Consider the following 21,334-nt stretch of genomic DNA (forward strand, 5'->3'; position numbering starts at 1 on the left):
TGGTGGAGAGAGACCCACTTTTATTTTCTTGAGGAGGAGTCTCTCACAGACCCTGGAGCCAGATTGGCAGCTGGCAAACCCCAGCACTCACTCCTCTTGCCTCTTCCCATCACTGTCCTGGGGTTACAGTGCTTGTGTGGCCACACTGCTTTTCCTACGGGTGCTGGGGAATTGAACTCAGGTGCTCATGATTGCAAGGTAAGCGTCCTTACCCACTGAGCCATCTCTCTAGCTCAGTGGTTCTCAACCTTCCTAGTGCTGCAGCCCTTTAATACAGTTCTTCATGATGGGGTAACCCACAACCATAAAATTATTTTCATTGTTACTCCATAGCTGTAATTTTGCTACTATTATGTATCATAATGTAATTATTTTTTGAGATAGAGGTTTGCCAAAGGGGCTATGGCGCACAGGTTGAGCACTGCTGCAATATGTGTGTGTGTGTTTATAAATGTATATACATTCACATATGTATAATATTTTAATTCTTTGAAAATTTGATACATGCATACAAACTATTTTGATCATCACCTCCCATTTCTTCTTTAACTCCTCCCAGGCCCACTGACTGTCTTGCCACCCTCTGCCAATTTCTCACCCTTTTTGCTGTTCTGTTAATGTTTTCTGATGGAGTGTAGCTTAGTTGGTGGAGCTCTTACTATGAATGCCTAAGGGCCTGGACCCGACCCCCAGCTCTGAATAAAGCATGCAAGGTGGAACTAAGAAGACATGAATCTCAAGGTCACCCTCAGCTGTGTTCAAGACCAGCCTAGGGTCCATGAGACCATGTCTCAAAATAAATAAGTAAATAAATAAACCAATGGAAACAGCTGGTGAAATGGCTCCAGTGGTGGCAGCCATGCCCCCAACCCTGGCAGGCCAAGTTTTGTCACCAGAAATGACAGTGGAAAGGGAGAACTTGCCTTCAGAAGTTGTCCTCTGATCCCCATGTGACTATGTGGCTTGTTTGCCTTCTCCAAATAAATAAACGTAAATTTTTAATGAATTAACTTTTTAAAAAAGTACTAGTTTGTGTGTGTGCACGAGTGTGTGTGTGCATGTATACGTGTGTGTGTGCGTGCGTGTGTGTGTCTGTGTGTGTGTGCATGTGTGCGTGTGTGTGCATGTGTGTGTGTGTGCGTGTGTGCGCGTGTGTGTGTCTGTGTGTGTCTGTGTGCGTGTGTGTGCGTCTGTGTGTGTGTGTGTGTGCATGTGTGCGTGTGTGTACGTGTGCGTGTGCATGTCCATAGAGGTCAGAAGATGGTATTGGATGGATCTCTAGAACTGGAGCTTGTGCCGTGTGGGTGCTGGGAATCAAACCTGGATCCTCTGGAAGACCAGTCTATGCTCTTAACCACTGAATCCCAAAATTAACTTTTGCAAGGGGACAAAAAGAATGTGTAGTCAGAAGCTGGGCCGGGGAGACAAAAGTCTATAGGTATTAAGAAGGCTGAGGCAGGAGGATTGCACGTTGAAAGCCCGCCTAAGGAAAGTTGGTGTCTCAAAATAAAACAGTAAAGAGTGCTGAGTGTGCATCTCGATGGTGAAGTGCTGGTTAGCAGGCTTGAAGCCCCAGAACTATGGAGAGTGGGGACTAAGTTGTTGAAGGGATTTATGGCACTGTGTATCAAGGATGTCCTGCTCTGTGCCACATGTTTGGTGTCTGGTGGATGCTCCAGGAGAAGCATTAACCCGCAAGATGCTGGAGAATCTGACTGACTCATGAAGTAGCTTCCTGCTCCTTCCTGATTCCAGGGTTCAGAAAAGCATCATGGGCCGGGAACCAGAGCAGACTGCTTGCAGAGAGACTCTCCAAGGTCTTTGCAGCTCAGCCTTGGTCTTCAGTGCTGCAGAGGTGGGTGAATATCTCCATCCACATTGTCGGCAGACATCAAATGCCACAGCCTCACTTGAATATTTAATCCTTCACAAACGCTGTGTATGGTCCTATCTACTCCTCTTCAAGAGCATTATAGACCTTAATTTTATTAGCTTTTTTTTTTTTTTCAGAAATTTCGAACAGATGAAGGGAGCTCAATTTTGCCTTTGAGAAGCCATGCTGGTTTAATTAGTCAATGTTTGCAAAGCATTTTCTTTTTAAAGAGAGAACATGATGTAAAGAAGAACACAGTGCACCAAAATATCTCCAGACTATCTCCTTTATTTGCTGGGCCTTCATCCTATGGAGACTAGTACTGTATCGGTTTGGTCACATGGGGGTCAGAGAGTCACTTCAGTCCTTTGTGGCTCTAGGACCAATCCCCCAACCCCCATTTCTTTTACAGGAGAGAATCTCCAGCAAACAGCAAAACAACCCTCTCTCACAAGTAACGGTGAGTCTTCCTACTTCCTTTTCCTTCCCTATGCAAATGTAAGTACCCACAATGCATTAGGCTCGCTCTTCCTCCCTTCCCCACTCTGCTTTCTTTTCCTTCATTCTTTTGGTCTGTCTTACAAAACAGCTTACAGAAAATTGTTGGGGACAAAACTCATCTCACACTCAGTTCTGTAGCTCCAAGCCACCAAGGAATCATCGCTGTGTCAAAGGAAGGACGGTCTCTAGTGTCACGTGTTCTGCTTCGACGCTAGCGCAGTTTGGGCATCTACAGCTACAATGACTTTCTCCCTTATTTCAGAGAAATGAGGTCTGGCATAGGAGCTATTTTGTGTATTTATTTTATATCAAAGTATTTCTCAAATATTGTTTGGGCTTCTTTGCCTTTTCAAACAAAATTTAACTTAATCCCAGAAGGCCGCCATCGGCCTGGATATCTACTGCCTTCAGGTCCTAAAAAGCACTTGAGGTTGTCATGACTTGACTTGCGGCATTGGTGTTTATAGAATTACCAGGTTTACTTTCTATCATTCTTCAGGGCTTCTTGTTGGTGGGCACTCTCCATCATCAATGTTCCTGCCTGAACCTATAATCTCACTTCCCTATACTGCCTCTAAGTGTCTGATGGCTCAGAGGATTAAATTACTTAGAATTAGGTTTATGGGAGGAATTTGTTGGTTGTGTGCATAATCTCAATGCTAGGATGCTGGATGCCAGTTTGGATTAAATAGTGAGACCCTCTCTTAAAAAAAAAAAGTTAAAAAATTAAGTAGGTGCCTGCTTGCTAGAGTGCTTACCTAGTATACACGAAACCCAGGATTGGTTGTGGTGATGCCCACCTGTAATTCCAGCACAGGAGAGGTAGAAACTCAAGGATTACAAGTTCAAGGGAAACATATTCCATCTCATAGTGAGTTCAAGGTCAGCCTGGGATTGATAAAAACCTTGTTGCAAAATAAGTCAATAAATAACAATAAAACAAAAACAATAAGCATTGCAGGCTTTCTGTTGGGGAGCTGGGATGATATTATCTCAGCCCATGGTCCAGGTAGCATCCTCTTCCTTTTCCAGTTACAGCTGAATGGGGTGAGCTGTATAGAATAAGAGACTCTAGCTGTCCTGCCCCTTGATGTGAAAGCGCTTCACACTTTTGATACAGGAACCTGTCTATGGTCCTATGATCTAGGGGCCTTTCATAGAGAAGGCTGAATACTTGCTGAATAAACGGCTCTAGCTGTTTTTCAGGCCGTAAGGTATGTTAGAAAATTATGGGTTTAAAAATGTTTTGAGACACAAATGTACCCTGTTAGAAAGATATGAATTTATAACCAGGCTTCCTGGAAAACTTTTTAAGTTCATTGTGACCTAGAAAATGTTTAATAAAAAATGAGCCTTCCTTTCCCTTCTCCCAGAATGCTTCACCTGGAGGATTTCAAGAAGTCAAATAACCACCTGCTGTCACTTCCCACTTACTGTTAGTGTGTTTCTAATCTCTTAAAGGTGAGAGCCCAGCCTGTTCCTGGGCACCTTTACTTGTTTAAAGAGAAAAGAAGGAGCTAGACAGGAGGCTACATTGTTAAGAACCCTGGCTTTTCTTCCAGAGAACTAAGGATTGATTCCTAGGCTCATAGCTCTCTCTAACTTCAGTCCTCGGGGAGCTGACAACCCTCTTCTGGCCCCTGTAGGCATGTGTCTCACATACATGCATTATAGACCAAACATCCATACACAAAATAAAAGTATTTATTTATTTATTTATTTATTTATTTATTTATTTATTTATTTATTTAAAAAAGTCTTAAGAGAGAGAAAGTGCAGAATTGGGTGTCTAGGATCCAAGGGATGCCCCCTTCATTTTTCAAGAGAAATAATCTTAGCAGATACCACTTTTGTTATATTTAAAATCTTTGTTCTTTTCATCATCAGGCTAACAACTTAGTTCTTCATTAGTCCATATTAAGGAGATCACTCTGAAATATGGAAGGATAAAAAAGAAATGTGCAACCATCCCTTAGAATTGGGTGGTTCTGGAGCCCCTTGATTACCACCACCTCAGGTTTTACTGCTGGTTGATTCTGGTTGGCTCTGGTCTATAGCGTTTTTTAGCTTAGATTATGGACAAATGGCTGAGCCTCAGTTTCTCTTCCATAACAATGGGTTTTCAGTTACCTACTGAAGCATAACAAACACACCCAAGGCTTAGCAGTTTAAAGCAACTACCACTATACATTTTCTCAAGTCTGTGCTTTGGACAGGATTCAGCATCAATGGTTCATGCCAAGATCTCTCATAAAGCTACCATGAGTATCACATGGCCTTACCAGCTCACCTTCCTGCTCACTGATATTTATATCAATTTCCAAGCACTGTACTGTCTCCTGTAGTCTCCTTTCCCCCAGGCTGACTTCCTTTCAGCAGGGCAGGCGGGTTCAGAAACTGACCACATTGCTTTAAAGCCCCCAAGGAGTCTAAGACCACTTCCATATAATTTGTTGAATAAGGCGTATGACAAAGCTACCGAAAGTTAGCAAAGAGGGGATAGACCATAGCTCTTTATGGGAAGAATGGCAACACATGTATGGCTAGGAGAGTTTAATGGGATTATGCCAGTCTTTAATCTTGGATGTTCCTTATTATTTGGTGTTCAAACCACCCACCTTCACTACCCATTCCCAGGACCAGACACTTATTCTGGCTGGCTCCTGATTCTTTCTTGGTATCTCTTCTTCTAGCTACAGGAGATGCACAAATAATGACACTGATGTCAAATATTTATTAACAGTGTTCACCATCTGCCAGGCATCATTTAAAGCACTTTATTTTAGTTATCCAATACTTACAGGTGCTACATACAGCTAACCTTCTTTTTCAGACAAAACACTGAGGCACAGAGAAAGAATGTAACTGTTTAAGGATGAGTGTCTAATATATGGAGCTGGGACTTTCACACATGAATTATGTAACCTGATTGGCTACAGAGTCCATATTTGCTCCATTTCTTTGTTTGGTTTTGTTCCATTTAAAGAAAAAGAAAAAAAAAAAAGAGGGCTGGTGAGATGACTCAGCAGGTAAGAACACTGACTGCTCTTCTGAAGGTCATGAGTTCAAATCCCAGCAACCACATGGTGGCTCACAACCACCCATAATGAGATCTGACTCCCTCTTCTGGTGTGTCTGAAGACAGTAACAGTGTACTACTACTAATAAATAAATCTTTGGGCCTGAGCGAGTGGGGCTGACCAGAGCAAGCAGAGGCCCTAAAATTCAATTCCCAACAACCACATGAAGGCTCACAACCATATCTGTACAGCTACTCATATACATAAAATAAATAAATAAATCTTAAAAAAAAAGACAGGGTCTTTTCCTGACCTGCAATTAAAAAAAATAATAATAATAAAATAAATGAACCCATAGAGTTACTGAGCAGTATCACTATAAAAAATTTTTAATTGAATGCTTCGTATTCAAACTATTAATTCATTACTGACAAAACTTAGTTCCTTGATACAATGTGTAAGGCTAAGAAGTGGAATTCAATGGAAACAATTGCTTCACATGTAAATAAACGAATCCAGAGTTTGGCTTACTGCACACTTAAGGCTGGTCCTTAAGAGGAAAGAGGACAGAAATACCTGGATGGAGGGCTACATTCTCCATTGTGGTTCATTTATTTTTCTATTACCTCAATGACTTCCTGCAGGATGGGAACATTAGTAACTAGACAAGATCAGGCTCTTCTTCACCTCTGACAACTTTGCAGATGAAAGTTTGTGCAAATGCCAAAATTTGTTAATTAATTATATTGAGAACCCTAGTCAAAGAAAGACTTCCTTTCTGCTTGCCTCATCTTCTCTGATGCAGTGAACTTTTACCTCCTATTTCTTCTGGAAATAAAAAAGGGAGGGGTGCTCAGCACCATCTTCACCCTGCTTTCTAATGCCCTGAGTGAGAGAACATGGGCAGAGGCACGGACTACAAAAGGTATCCCCGTGGCTCAGGTCAAAGAATATTTAATTCATTTCTGCAGCATCATCTCACCCTGTCCCAAAGACTGCTTTCTCTTGCCAGCTCTACAAAGCTTGGGCAGAGATGAGAATGCAGCTTTGAGTCTGGGGTGGGGAGAACCAGGACTGCAGCCCAGAGGGCTCCCCCCCACCCTACCCCACTCCACTTGCTAACTAGTTGTCTAATCCTTAATAAGTTGCTTTGTCTTTCTAGGCTCATTTTCCTCATCTGTCAAGTCAAATGAAGGTTCTGGAATGGATGATCTCTAAAAATCCTTCCAGCTCTACAGTTCTATTCTGGGTCTCTCTGCACCTGCAGACAGACATGTGGGGGCAGGAAGGGCACTGGGAGGAAGAAGAATGTAAGCAGGGGAGTAAAACACTTTCACCTGGAGCAGCCCTATGTCCTCATGTGTGCTGCACAGCACAAGCTTGTCGCAGATTATCCAAATAATTGAGCGGGTCCCCCTCCCCTTTCTTTTGCCAATGGACACACAGCTTTCATTTGGTTGGGAGCAGCAGCTGCTTTTCTGAAATTTCCATCCAGGGCTTCCATCCTCCACTGTGTCCTCTGGGAAACCTGTCATGGTTTTTCTGGATGGATGCCCACAGAATTTTAAACCAGAGAGAGAGAGAGAGAGAGAGAGAGAGAGAGAGAGAGAGAGAGAGAGAGAGAGAGAGAGAGAGAGGCAGAGTAGAGAGGAAAGGGGAGAGAAGCCGGTAGGAGGCACAGAACACTATACATAACAAAAAGCAAGTGTAGTTGGTAGTTATGATTGACTTTTATTTAGTTTTGTTATGTCAAGTGCCTGGAGCCTAGATGGGCATCTGGCAACAGTGTCATTAGTACTTCCAAAATGGAGCTCTGATTAAAGCCAGTGAGTTCACATAGCTGATTGGTTTGCTCTAGATCATGTAGAAGACAGCTTGCATGTGTGCTGAAGACCTCCTGAGTGCTACATCGCTTTTGACATTTCCAGACCTTGATAAATCTCTATATCATCAAACCAGATAGAGAGTCCCACTGTCTCCCTTTCTCAAGAAAGCACTTGTAGATTCAATAAGCATTGAATGGTGGTGTGTCTCTGCCCTCAGAACTAAGAGTCTCCCAACTTTAAACGGCACAATTTTTCCAACAAAGTTGTTAGAAAGATTCGCTGCCTCCCCTAGCCAGTAGAAATGTGAGATCCTGAACTTTGACCCCAAACAATCATCAGACAGCTTTAAGACACAGAGAACTGGATTTTGTTCACCCCAAATCAGGTCGGTGCAGGATGATGCTTCTAGGAAATGCTCGTGGCTAGTAATAAATAGCATGGCCAGATGCAAGATTTTATGTTTCTGCATCCATCTCGTGTCATTTGGGCATGAAATGAAAACAAATGTCAAATACTCAGAATGTTTTAGTATTAACATTAAGGGCATAGCCATGTGTTTCTTTGAGCACTCTGCATCCCTCGGGGATTCCGGGGGAAACTCAAAGCAGGGAGTAGCTGGGAACTAAGTCAGAGCCGACCTGGAATACTGACTTCTGAGGTTAGCCAGAGAGAAGTTCAAATTCTGTATTCACTAATCTGAGGTTTGGACAAGTAATTGAAAGTAATTCGACAAGAACTGAGTCCTCTACTCATTTAACCCTAAACTGGGATGTTACCTTCCCAAGAAAGGGGTTAAGAATATTAAATGTATTTAGACACCCAATATGGGAGTGCTCAAAACAAACAATCAGCTGCTCCAGGGTTCAAGTGAAGGGGCAGGGCCAGCTCCCAAGAAATCTGAAAGAAATGGTGAGCCGGCCACTTTTATTTTTTAAAAAGACTTCCTTCCAGGCCTTTGACTTCTCGTGTAGTAGGTGTCCTCCCGGTAACTAGGAGGCTGCAGAGTCCCAAGGCCTAGGGGCCTGGAACCATCTAAGGTGGCCGATTTCTATGTTGTTGAGGTCTCAATAATTCTTCAAGGTTTTTTAAAGTCAGAGTAAGGACTCCCACTTGCGCTAAGCAGGAGTCCAGACACTTCACGCTGGTTATTCCGCTCTGCCTACCACCTGGTGTGTGTGTGTGTGTGTGTGTGTGTGTTTGGGCTGGAATTCCGGACCTGCACCCGGAGCAGTACTCCCAACGGATCTCAGCAAGGGCACCCATCCGAAGCCTCAGGAATCCTCCTTCACAGGTGTAGTCGTTGGGGCCAAGGCGGCGGGCGTACCGTACTTCTCCAGTCGGCGGGCTGGCTCGCCAAGTAGAGACCCTTTTCTTCTTTCCGCTTCCTTGCGTTCCTGCCGGGTAGAAGTTCTAGGCACTTGCGGGCCGGGTCTCACGGAGGCGTCCCGCCTGAGGACAGCTCCCGCAAAGATCTATATCTTTGGGCTCTCAATCTGTCCCCGGGATACTCCCCGCTCAGTGAACATCACTCAACATAATCACCCCAAGTATAAACTCAATAAATCATATAAACTCAACTCCCCGAGGTCTGCCTGAGTGCCACAGAAAACTTGGGAACAGACCAAACGCGATTGCTCCTAAGAGACCGGCCAGAGGTGGCTTGGAGAGGAGCGTTGTTACCCGGCTCGGCCCACCCCCTCCACGTTCAGCAGTCTCGAGGGACCGCGGTGGTGGCCGGGAGGTGACAGCCGGACTGTGGGGCGGGCGCAGAGCCCCTCGGAGGCCGCCACACACACTCGCTGTCCTCCCCACTCACTCTGTGCCTCCCACCCTCTTGCCCAGACCCCCGCCCCTCCCCCGCCCGCCTCCGCCCCATTCTTGGAATTGTGTGGAAAAATTCTCAGCCAAACCTCCCACCTCTCCTCGCCTCCCCCCCCCCACTCCCTTTTAAAAACCCCCTTTCCTCCGCGGCCCCTGCACTCTTTGTGAATGAGGGCCGGGAACACGGCCCTTCCCCCGCCCAGGAGCCACGCCAGACCGCCGCACTCAGAGGACTGTTTGTTAATAGTCCAATTAGATAATTGCCATCTTTCACTCCTTTTGCTCCGCATTTCCCATAAAGGAATGAATGGGGAGAGCGGCGTGGAGAGGGCTTCTGCCCCGGCAAGGTGACGAGAAGGGCTGGAGCAAGCTCCTTGCACAAGGCCATGCGCTTGAATTGAATCATTGTGGCCTAATCAATGCTGTTATTGGATTACTGGCTGTTGCTTTTCTCAAAGACATTGTAGCAAGACAATGAAATAGCTAGGGGGAAACTTTTTTTTTTTGAAGCAGATCTCACAGTTGAGATTTTTTGCTCTCTCTCTCTCTCTCTCTCTCTCTCTCTCTCTCTCTCTCTCTCTCGTATTCCTCCCTCCCTCCACCCCCACCCCCCCACTCTGAGTACAAAGCTGCCCTTTGAATGGGCTGCCTCAGGGCCGCTGGAGGTGCAGGCATGAAAAAAATCCAACTGGGGCTACAGGAAGAGGGGCGGCAGTTTAAGATGGCTGTCAGCGTCGAGGTGTGTTAAGGAGTCGCTTGGGGGAGAAAGCTTGGCTTTTTTGGAGTGTGGGGGAGAGACTTTAGGGGGAAACTTTTCTTCTCCCCCCTTCTTTCCCCACCCAGAGGCAACTGCTTTCTATAGCTACAGGGACTGAGGGGGTACCCCCCCCAATCCGGCTCTATCTGGAGAGTCTAGAGGAACCCCCCCCCCCTTTAGCCAGTATGTGAGCAGGACGGTCAAAGGCAAAGAGAAAGTTAATAATGCCTGCTAATGATGTTAGCAATTCAGGATGAATCTTGTCAAAAGTTTTTCTGGAAGTGTGGGTCTTTGATTGTGTTTCCCGAAAGCAAGAACAATCATTTCCGTTTATTCACTGGCTAAACCCCTACTTGATTGGGGACAAGGACAGAAACCATCCATTACGATCTGATATATTATCCAAACAATTTAGTGTATTCGTGAGGTAACTGAAACGTGGGGGCTGCGAAATTACCCGTAATCAATTGCAACAGCGAGTGTGCGTCCCCCCCGCCCCCCCGGGTGTCGGACAACCTCAACTCGGCCGTCTCAGTAACAGGCGGAGCCGCAGCGTTTCGGAGTTGCGCTGTTCGCTACCTGATCGCCAGGCTGGGGACACTGGACGTGCTCAAAGGACGCGGACGCTGACGAGGCGGCCTCGCCACCGGGATCCTGGACAAGACCCGCCGCCTCTCTACCAGCGTGCCACTCTCCTGTCTGCGCTGACCCTCCGCGGCCGCCGAAGCCACCCCGCGGGGACATTCATTCTGGCGGGCGATCGAGCTTAGGTGCTGCGTTGTAGGGGTTTTGTCCCCTTTTGCTTCTTCTTTTCCTACCCTCCTTCTTTTCTGTGTTTTTTGTTTTTGTTTGTTTTTTCTTTCTTTCTTTCTTTTTGCCTATGTTCGGGAAACCAGACAAAATGGACGTCCGGTGCCACTCGGACACCGAGGCCGCCAGGGTCTCGAAGAACGCGCACAAGGAGAGCCGGGAGATCAAGGGCGCTGAGGGGAGCCTTCCGGCCGCCTTCCTCAAGGAGCCTCAGGGCGCCTTTTCCGGGTCTGGCGCTTCGGAAGATTGTAACAAAAGTAAATCCAATTCCTCAGCGGACCCAGATTACTGTCGCCGGATCCTAGTCCGAGGTAGGGATGGGCAGGGCTTTGGGACGCATTCTTTTCGGGGTAATTCCCCTGCCGCAGCTTTGCGTCGCCGCCTAGGGCTGGCGAGGACTTGGGAGAAAGTTGTTGTTGGCCCTTTTCTTTCTTGGGTCCGGTCGGTCGCGGGGACCTGTGCCTGGAGCTCCTCTCAAAGCGCTCTTTCTGGGCCCTAGCAGCTCCTCCTGGGGCCCGGCAGCACGGCTGCGGGGAGGAACCCAGACCGTGACTGTGGACCGGCCACCAAGCTGGGGCTGGGACCCAGCTCCTCCAGGGGAACGTGCGCGCGTCCTCGGGCCTGCAGGCGTCTGCGCCATGGAGGGCAGAGCGCACCCGATGGAGCAGTGGGCTAGGACCGGTAGTCTCCCGCCGCTGGCCAGCGCCAGCCAGTTAGCTGGTGGGGCTGAGGGCCCTGGCGCTGCGCTCCTGGCCTGGCCGCAGTGGCCTAGAGAGACTGCCGACCTGGGTCGCAGGTCTGCGGATCCCGCCTCTGTGCTTCGCTCGCCCTCGCTCCTTGAGCGGTGTGCGCTCCTCCCGGGCATTGGTGGCGCCGAGGCCCAGCTTCAGCCGGCGCCGCCCCCGCTAGCAGTTAGCCAGGCCCCGCAAGCCGACATTCAGTCCCTCCTCCTTCCGCTGTCTGGACTGAAGCGGGCCGGAGACCCGGGGTAGGGGTGGGGACCACAGGAGTGCAGGCTGCCCTGCAATCTGGGACCATACTGGGGGGTGGGGTTACCAGTAAGAGCCCCCTTGGGCTACTGGGGACTCGGATCACACACCAGAGGCCCCCTAGGCCAGAAGGAGCATTTACCTATTTGGAATTCAGGTTTGTTTTTTTTGTTTTTGTTCTTGTTTTTTATTGTTTGTTTGTTTGTTTCCTCCTCCGGTGTCTGGGAGAACTCTTCAAAGACAGTCTAGTTACTCTCCCAGTTAATAGTGTGAAGTTACCCCCCTTGGCCTCCATACATCAGAGAATCTCAGCTTTATGATTGCGGCCATCCCATACACAGGCAGCAGCCTACCGGAGACTTGTCCCTAGCTAGCTCTGGTCAAGGAGGCAGAGAAAACCGGGGGTGGAGGTTCTGGTGGTTGACATCTACCCTTTCCTAGATGCCAAGGGGTCTATCCGAGAAATCATCCTGCCCAAAGGCTTGGATCTGGACCGGCCCAAGAGGACTCGCACGTCCTTCACCGCGGAGCAGCTCTACAGGCTGGAGATGGAGTTCCAGCGTTGCCAATACGTGGTGGGCCGGGAGAGAACCGAGCTGGCTCGGCAGCTCAATCTCTCTGAGACCCAGGTACCTAGCTGCCAGGTGCTCACACCACCAGGTTTCCTCTTCCCCTCCCCAGTATGACAGCTTGCCTTTCCTCACAATCTACCTAGCTTTGGACCAAACCTCCCAGGGACGTGAGGAAACGGGAACGAATGGGGATGAAGGTCTTAAGGCTACCTCCTCTTTATTAAACTGTCCTCTCCTCGTTCACAAATCTGCTAGTCTAATTTCTGCATACCTTGACTTGGCTTAGGGGCCCCATATTCTGTCCTTCTGGAATTCTTTTTGACTCTTAGGAATTTTTGGATGGCTTCTGATTTTTAAAAGGCTGTTTTCCCCCATTTGGATACATACCATCTTGGCTATATTCCCAGTAACACCCCATTTTGGGGCTTTTAGCTTTACTCAGCACCTAGATCAATTCTGCAGGAATTAGAAAGCGGTGCCAATTCTCAGAAACCTGCCTGTGCAAAGCTAGCAGCCCCCACTCCTTAAACAGCCAGTCCGAGCACCACTCTGGGATCCTAAGAGGCCTGTGCCAATGACAGGGCGTGTCAGTCAGATGGGCAGCAAATCTGGTGACTTGGGTGCCCACCGGGTATATTGTGTCTTTTGCATTTTAGGTCCTCTCCTTACCATAAAGTCCCATGCTGCTTTGGAGCTGACCGTGTCAGCTAAGGGCCCAGAGCACTAGAGGGAGATTTTGTCCCTTCCAGACTGTTGAGGGGTTGGTCGGTTCTCTTTCTAGTTTCTTTTCCTATGCCCAGCCCTGAAGCAGGTGGAGAGAGTTTTAGGCCTAAAATCTGGAGGGAATACTGAGAACTGAGGGCAGAACAGATGGGGAAATCTGAGTTTAAGTTGGCATCATAATCTTTTTTTTAAATTGTGTTAACCCCGGTTAGCTTTCAAAACCTAAATAGGATGGGTTTTCCTTACAGCGACTACCCTCGGTTCTAGGCCAGAAGAAGCAGAAAGGGTGTGGGGTGGTGGTGGTGGTGGTGGAATTTATTTGGTCTCCCCCAGCCTCCTATCTTCCTCCCATGATTCCAAAGTTTCCAATGGATTGCAGAGGGCGGGATAAATGAAAAGGAACGTTTAGACCCTTCAAACCAGCTAGTAAAGAAAGGTGGCAGAGAAAGCTGCACAAATGTCTGCTTTCCACCCCGACCTTGCCTGTCTGCAGCTGTTTTTCGCCTAACAAGCAGGGAGCAGTTCCTCAGAGCCTCTAAGAGGCGCAAGTAGATTTTCTGGTGCTAAATTTGAACTCACTAGTCTAGATCTGGATCTAGGAAGCCCGAGACACTGATCCCCAGCCACTTCAGCTTTCTGCACAGCTTTGCTCTGGCCTTAAGCTCTCAGCCTGTGCTGATTCTCCAGTTTGTGAACCCAAAACTGTTCCATGAGTACCGCAGCAGCACACTGAAATACCTCTATCTTTCTCCCCTAGTGGCGTGGACATTTTTACTACTTTGCTTTTATAACCCGCGCTGGCCTGGGCCTGCTTGCATGACCCGGAAGCGTAGTCCAGTGGAGTGGTGTCCCCCTCGTGGTGGCTGTTGCTCCGCTAGCCGTTAGCTGCTTAGGAGCTGAGACCCTCTGCTGCGGGGTGGGGCTGCGGCTAGGGCTGAGTTTGGGGGAGGGTCTCACACCCCCTCCCGCCCCCCAAACCCTGCAGCTTTTGACCCTGCTTTTTCCTGTTGCTCTCTCCCACTTTTACTCCTGCCTCTCTGCGCGCAGGTGAAGGTCTGGTTCCAGAATCGGCGGACTAAGCAGAAGAAGGACCAGGGCAAGGACTCGGAGCTGCGCTCGGTGGTGTCGGAGACCGCCGCCACGTGCAGCGTGCTGCGGCTCTTGGAGCAAGGCCGCCTGTTGTCGCCTCCCGGGCTGCCCGCCTTGCTGCCTCCCTGTGCCACTGGTGCTCTAGGCTCGGCGTTGCGCGGGCCCAGCCTCCCGGCCCTGGGTGCAGGCGCTGCCGCGGGCTCCGCCGCTGCCGCCGCCGCTGCCGCCGCCGCCACTGCCCCAGGTCCCGCGGGCGCGGCGTCCCAGCACCAGCCGGCCGTGGGCGGCGCTCCCGGCCCAGGGCCTGCAGGGCCAGGAGGACTGCACGCGGGAGCACCGACTGCCAGCCACGGTCTCTTCAGCCTGCCGGTGCCGTCGCTTCTAGGCTCTGTCGCCAGCCGCCTGTCCTCCGCCCCATTGACGATGGCTGGTTCGCTAGCCGGGAATTTGCAAGAACTCTCAGCCCGTTACCTGAGCTCCTCGGCCTTCGAGCCTTACTCCCGGACCAACAATAAAGAAGGGGCCGAGAAAAAAGCGCTGGACTGATTTTAAGTGTTACCCTGTATTTATATTTATAACATCTCTTGTGGTGGTATTTATGAACTCGCCTGCGTTAGGCGCCCAGTGCTCCTGCGCTGGCCTTCCTGGCCCCCACTAGGCTTCTGATGCCCCCACCCGCACCCCACCCCACCCCACCCCGCACCCGACCCACTCTGTGCAGGCTGCTGGTTTCAACTCACTTGGGCTGTTTTGCTCTCTCTACTTTTCCTCCCTCCCTCCAACCCGGCTTCTTTCTGAATCCAGGAATGATCCAAAGAATTGGGGAGAAATACCCGAATTAGCCAACCCCCACCCTGCTAGCCAGGGAAGGAACAGACTGAGCCTAAGTCCAGGTCCTGACACCTGTTCTGGATAGGGGCACTACACAGTGCTCCTATGAATATTCTCAAGAGGAACTGTGTTTGTAGGGCTCCAGGGACAGGAAAAGCTTCTTGGTTTTTAAGACCCAAACAGAAGGGCCTATGCCCTCTTGTCAGAGAAACCAGGCCTTTGGGAGAATTCCTGGTCCTGATTTTTAGACCTCTTAGGATAATTGGTGCATACTCAGCTCCTGTCTAGAACAGAGCTGATGAGTTTTATTCCTTTTAGGAAGATTATCGCAGGCTCCCTGACCCCCAGAAACGATCAAGCAAACCGTCCTGTTAGGCAAAGGTGGTTATAAATTTGATCTAACAGCAATAAAGCAAGAGTAATTTTACATAAAACCAGATGAAGTTTTACCTGTTTTTAAATATTCATAAATAGTTGAGTTTGCAAGATGTACGAAAATCGGGCTAGAGAACGCACTATGGGACATGCGAAATTAAAATCTCTCGGGTGTTGTGACTTTAGGTAGGAATTTAAAGAGGAAACGCAAAGAAAAGCCAATGACAGAAGGTTGAGAATCTTTTCTGGGACTGTTCTGGGCGGTGGCCCACAGCTTCCTGCTCCTCGCAGGAGAGAGCACGGTGGCTGGTGCCAGTCTCCTGTCACAGGGGCTTCTTTCTAGAGGCTCTCCGAAGCGGAGCTACAGCAGAATAGCTGGGGTTGGAAGTAAATCAGCATGCATTATATTTGCTTCGGCTTCTAAACTCATCTACAAAGGCTTTTCACCAAGCAGGAAGGGCCGGAATTTTCGAGCAGTTGTTTTGAGGACAGGTTGGGGTGCCTGGCTTGGCCTTCACCGTTCATAGTTTCTTGGTGCCAGTGGTTCCTTGTATGGCAGGCAGGGCAAGCACTTCCTCTCCCTTCTCAACCCTAGGGCGTCAGATTTCCCATCCCAAGTTAAAACCCTTACCACCACGCGGGTGCAGCCCCAGCCCTCCCAGCAAGGGCAGCCCCCAGAGCCATCGCCACTCGCAATTTAACCAAAACCTCAGGCCCAGAGAGCGAGGTGCCTCAGTATCTAGAATGTATTCACCCATCTGAAACAAGCTCAAAACATTTTAAAGAACAAAGTAACTTTATTGTAAATTATTTACATCCGAAGTTTTTTTTATCTTTCTTTTTCCCATTTCTTCTCTCTCTCTCTCTCTCTCTCTCTCTCTCTCTCTCTCTCTCTCTCTCTTTCTCTCTCTCTCTCTCTCTCTCTCTCTCTCTCTCTCTCTCTCTCTCTCTCTGCAAATAGCGAAGAAAATAACGAACGATTCAAACGCGGGTAGGTGTCACTGAATCCTGGCTACTAATTGTGTTCTGGACGTCTTGGCTCTTTGGATGTTTTTGTATTTATGTGGTGAGAGTGAAATATATATATATCTATGATGATAACGTGTATTTTTGTCTTATATTTGAAAGATTAAAAATCACACACATATCCACCCCACCCCTTCCAAAAAAGAGAAGGCCCAACAAATGGTGAGTCTCAGGGTTAGGGTTTGAATCCAGAAGTGCAGGGAGGGAGAATGAGCATATCCTGTGGCGCCAGGGTTGAGGATGGGTTTGGGAAGGGTGTTGTTTTGTCCCTAAGGAGACCTGCATTTTTTTGGCTTCCCACTTCTTTGTCCGGAAGTATGGGTTCCTCGGGACCATCCTCTCTGTCCTGCACGAGTTTCTGTCTCCTAATGTTCTCTGTGTTTCTAGAGTTTTCCAGCTGCATCTACTTTGGGAGTTTGTGAAAATACGAGGTCCTGAACAAACTAAATTTTAATTAATTTCTTTTGACTTAAATATCTCTTGACTGTTAAACAAAACCTTTTAGGGCAAAAGAAAACAAACTAGATATTAATTTCTCTCTCTGTTTGAGTGTGTGTGGCTCTCCTTCATCCTTCCCCCAGGACATAGGTTGTGACTCTGGAAGAGGGCATGGCAGTCTGAACTTGGGGGAAGGTGGGAGTGCCTTGGAAAATGGTGGCAGTGGACATGACTTTCTCAAAAGTTCAAGCGGTGGACACAGGGTGGCATCTTCACAAGTGGGTGTCACTAGTGCTCGGACCACAGTTCCTAGGTGTTGTAAGCCAGTCCCTGAACCTCAGTTCATATGCTGTGTCTATATTCCCCAGTGGAAGAATCCAAAGGCAGGGAGAGATGTCGGCATGGACAGCAGATCCTTGAAGTGACTAGGAAGGCCTGGGGGGTGGGGGTAAGAGCAGGGGCGGGAGACAGGAGAGGGGGGGCGGGGTGTCTTTGGGGTCTGCTGACATCATAGCAGCAGCCCACACACAGCCACTCTTTGCTTTTCAAGTAGGCCTCACACCCTCAGTTCTCTCTCTCCCTCTCTCTCTCTCTCTCTCCTTCCCTCTCTCTCTCTCTCTCTCTCTCTCTCTCTCTCTCTCTCTCTCTCTCTCTCTCCCTCTTTTTCCCAGATTCTGTTTTCTCCCCTACCCTGGCTGCCCCAAAGCCAAGGCTGTGTGGGTGGGTTGCTCTGTCTTCTCTGTCAAGGCTGGTGGCTGGGGCCCTCCTGGGATAAAAAAAAAGGTGGGGGAGAGAAGGTGGCATAATCTTACAGAACAAAAGAAAACTCAAAATCCCAGCCTTAGGGTCCCCAACATGCTTGGCCCCTCGGCAGCAGAGGCCTGGGTGGTTTCTTCCTGGCTCCCTCCTTCCAGCCCCACCCCCTGCTTCCCACTTTGCTTTCTTCTCCCTAGAAGGGGAAGTACCCCCACCCATGCCTCTCCCTGTCACCTCCCTTCCCTCTTTGGTTCTGGGCAAAAGCTGCTAAGCTTGGTGCCCGCTACTTAGGAAGCACAATTGTTCTTAGAGGGCCTCTTCTCCCCCGAAAATGAATCACAATTTTAATTAAAAAACGTTTGTAGACAATCCATTTAATTTTAGTTCCTGTCTTGTTATCCCTCCTTCTGCAAGGACCTCCAGCAAGCTGCCTTACTTTCTCGGGAGGCCTCTGGAACTGGAGACGCATAGGCCAGGGAAGTGGCTTCTGTGACAACAGCTGGCTCCACTTGGGAGAGGTGGGAGTCCTCCTGGGAGTAAAGGAACAGCTGGGGGAGGGCTGCTAAGAGGGGTGCCATCCTCAAGCCTGCGCACCAACCGCATCATCCACTATTGTGGAGCAGACAGGAAAGGAAAGAAAGTCTTCTTCCAACCAGCTGTGTTTGCTGGCCAGGTTTGATAAGGCGCTTAGGGAGCTGTTCACTTTGGTTTGCCCACAGACTTGTCCAGTCCTGCAATAGGTCTAGCCTCAGCCAGATGTGTGCGCGCATGCGCGCACGCACACACACAGTTCTTTTATTCCTAAGGGTAATTTTTGGAGGGAAGTTCAGCCCTGTTTTAAAGATTCAAACAGGGTTGGAGCAAACGATTTCCTCAGAACTATCAGATCCTTGAGCCTGGTCTCCTTTTCTATCCTTCCCTCCCTCAGCTCCTTTCCTACCTCCCTCCAGCCTTCATAGGCTCCCTTCTTCCTTCTTTCCTGCTATCTGGAATTTGCAACCTGTTTGTCCCCTCCCATTTCCAGTGTTGCAGCTAGGGTGCTCATAATGAAAGAAGGGTCTGAATTTCTTCCTGCTTTCTGTATTCTTATATGGCACTATACCAACTTGTTCCTCTATTTCTCCCTAGAATACCTTCAACAGCACTGGTCTTAAGCTTTCTTTTAAAATTTGTTTTAAAATTACAGTTAGACACCTATAAAGTACACGAAGCTTGAGTATATAAGTTGGATGGATTACACACACACACACACACACACACACACACTCCCGACTTGTTCCCGCGAAACCCCTTTGCTTTGTTTCTCTTCTGACTTAGATCATTTGTGAACACTGATTGGGAAGAGTCCTTAGATCTTATTGCTATGTCTCCTGCCCACTCTAAGAAGTCTTTCTAAGGTTCTCTGAAGGATTTTCAGGGCACATACTTCTAACTCCCTGACACCCCAAGTCTCAGGAACTTGATGGTACAGCTGATCAGAACTTAAACGCTTGACTAGGTCAAAGTTTTCCAAGATTTAACTTCAATAGCACCCGTTCCAACCTCTTATAGTGAAAATTCTTTAACTCTTTTCCTATTTGGGGAATCAGAAGCCTGGGGGGTTGTGCTTTGCATGTGTGTGTAGCCTCTGCGCATGCGTGCGCATGCCCACATGGCGGCTAGAGGTCAATGTTAAGTGTCTTCCTTTCTTGCTTTCTACTATACTTTTTTTTTTGAGACAGGATTTCTTACTGAGCTTGGAGGTTATAGATTCAACAAGATTAGAAGACGAGGGTGCTCCAGAGAACTTTCTGTCTCTGTCCCCAAAGTGCTTGAATTGCAGATGCTTGTCACCAAACTAGGCTTTTTATTCTGGTCCTGGGGATTCAAATTGAGGTCCCTATGCTTGTGTGCCAAGCACTTTACCACTGAGCCATCTCCTCGGTTGTGCATTTTAAACAAGTTTCCAGTGAAATTCTTACTCACACATGCTAACATGTGAGAGCCACTGCATTAAATGACAGACTCCCCACCACAACGGTGTCCAGCATGTGGCCCGGAGACTAGGAGCTAGTGCAAATACAATGAATGTTTGTTAAACAAATTAATCCCCCCTTTTCTGACCCAGTATAGAGATTCTTGGGCTACACATTGTAATGTAATACCGTTTTACACACGGAAATCATTACATGTCACAGCATTTTTTACTTGAATATGCGTCACGTCGGTGGAGCAGGGGAGGAACAAGGAGCCACCTTTGCAGGGCTCTAAGCCCTCTGCAAGGGTCTTTTGTAAACTCAGCTCTGAACACCTTGATGAACACATTCCTTCTCTCTTCCAGCCCTGGTCATTTAAAAGAATAGAACAGGAACCCATTAGCCCTGTTGGACTTGTTCTTGTTCAGCTGACACCAGAGGCATTGGCTACCAGGACAGAAGCTCTGAAGAGGCACGCTGGCTTATATCCCCGTATTCTGACCTGGAGCCCCTTGGAAGGTCTGTATCACACCCAGGATATCAATGCATACAAGGTAAATATCCTAGCTCTGAGTTCTATCCCAGCCCCCAGCCCCCTGCCCCCTTATCCAGAAAACAGAAATTATTGTGCTGGCTGTGGTAGTGCTTACCTATACTTGGATAAAATAAATCACATCATATATGAATGAAAATTTAATATAAAGGTTTTTTTCTTTATATAAAACTGTACATGAAAAACTTCCATTGAGAATGTCTGTTGTGCATGTAAAACTGTAAACAGCAACAAACATGAAAACAGACATGCATTCCTCAGTATTTCCCCAAGACTGATGACTCTGGCCTGATACACAAAGGAAAAGCAATTTGTGTTGGTGATTATTATTTGTGACTTTGGAGTCAGATGGCTTGGATTCAAGTCTCAGGTCTGTCAGTGAATAGCTAGAACTCAGACGGGGTACTCAGTCAACGGCTCAAAGCACATGCCCCTGTATGCCAACATGAAGATAATAATGACCCTTACAGCTCAGCCCTGTCCTGGATGATTGCTTAAGATAGGGAACATATCTAGCAAAATCCTCCAGCAAAACCTCCACTCAAGGCTGGAGAGATGGCGCCTCTGTTTCAACCCCTTGCTGCTCTCGCACAGGACCTGGGTACAGTTATCACTAACAACTGTCTGTAACTCCAGCTCCAGGGGGATTCAATGCCTTCTTTTAGCCTTTGTGGTCACCAAACATACATGGTACATATACATACAGAAGCAAAACACTCATACATACAAAATTTTAAAAAAATCTTAAAAATAAGAAATAAAGGAGTTTGAGGCGCCTATACTCAAATAGCAATTTTTATAGAAACACAGTGATTCTCTCTTGGCTTCAGTTTACCCATCTGTAGAATAAGTGAGGGCATAGGGTAGGTTTGGCCTATTCATAAGCTATTTCACTTCTGCTTTTAGAGTGAATACCACACACATTAGTGAGCACAGCCTTTTTTTTTTTTTTACTCCAAATTATGGATAATTGTGGCCGTGACTTGGCAGACAGACCTCAGCTTCAGACCCTTAACTATCCGTCCTTTGGAGACCGATTGCCTCCACTAAAAGAGCCTCTTGACAAGCCATGCCCCGTTTCTGAGGAGTCGCCACTGACGTGTAGACACAGTGCATATGTGCTGACCTCAAACTTCAACTTTCAGTGGTTTCCCGGGACCATCCTTTCTTTCAAACTCCCTGAAGTGTTGGGTGAGATTTCTATTGAGAGTCCAGTGATGTCTGATCTCTCCCCGCACCCCCCCTCCCCCAGCTAACCCTGCTTCCTCCCTTCCCTTCCATAGTTGCTCAACTTGAATCGGTGCAGAGTAACCTTACTGTGTGCTCAACTCTTACACTCTTGGGGAAGTCAACTGGAGAACCCATATTGGAAAGAACATGTAGATGAGCAAGCCTCATGGCTTAGAATGTAGGACAGTG

The 21,334-nt window shown here is 48.0% G+C and overlaps 1 protein-coding gene across 1 annotated transcript; it reads left to right on the forward strand.

Moving 5' to 3' along the window:
* The first annotated feature begins 10,678 nt into the window (after positions 1-10,678).
* Positions 10,679-14,527, forward strand: Vax1 (ventral anterior homeobox 1). Its single transcript, XM_021152529.2, has 3 exons — positions 10,679-10,919; positions 12,039-12,226; positions 13,940-14,527. The coding sequence occupies exons 1-3, from the start codon at positions 10,679-10,681 to the stop codon at positions 14,525-14,527; spliced, it is 1,017 nt and encodes a 338-aa protein (XP_021008188.1).
* The last annotated feature ends 6,807 nt before the right edge of the window (positions 14,528-21,334 follow it).

Source organism: Mus caroli, unplaced genomic scaffold, assembly GCF_978045245.1.
Source record: "Mus caroli unplaced genomic scaffold, Mus_caroli_1 scaffold_20, whole genome shotgun sequence".
Classification (NCBI taxonomy): domain Eukaryota; kingdom Metazoa; phylum Chordata; class Mammalia; order Rodentia; family Muridae; genus Mus; species Mus caroli.

What these genes read in the sequence shown, in the direction of transcription:
- Vax1 (XM_021152529.2), top strand. Translation starts at nt 10,679, where the DNA reads ATGTTCGGGAAACCAGACAAAATGGACGTCCGGTGCCACTCGGACACC. An exon ending in TCGCCGGATCCTAGTCCGAG is followed by an intron (nt 10,920 to 12,038) that starts GTAGGGATGGGC and finishes ACCCTTTCCTAG; the next exon opens with ATGCCAAGGGGTCTATCCGA. An exon ending in TCAATCTCTCTGAGACCCAG is followed by an intron (nt 12,227 to 13,939) that starts GTACCTAGCTGC and finishes CTCTGCGCGCAG; the next exon opens with GTGAAGGTCTGGTTCCAGAA.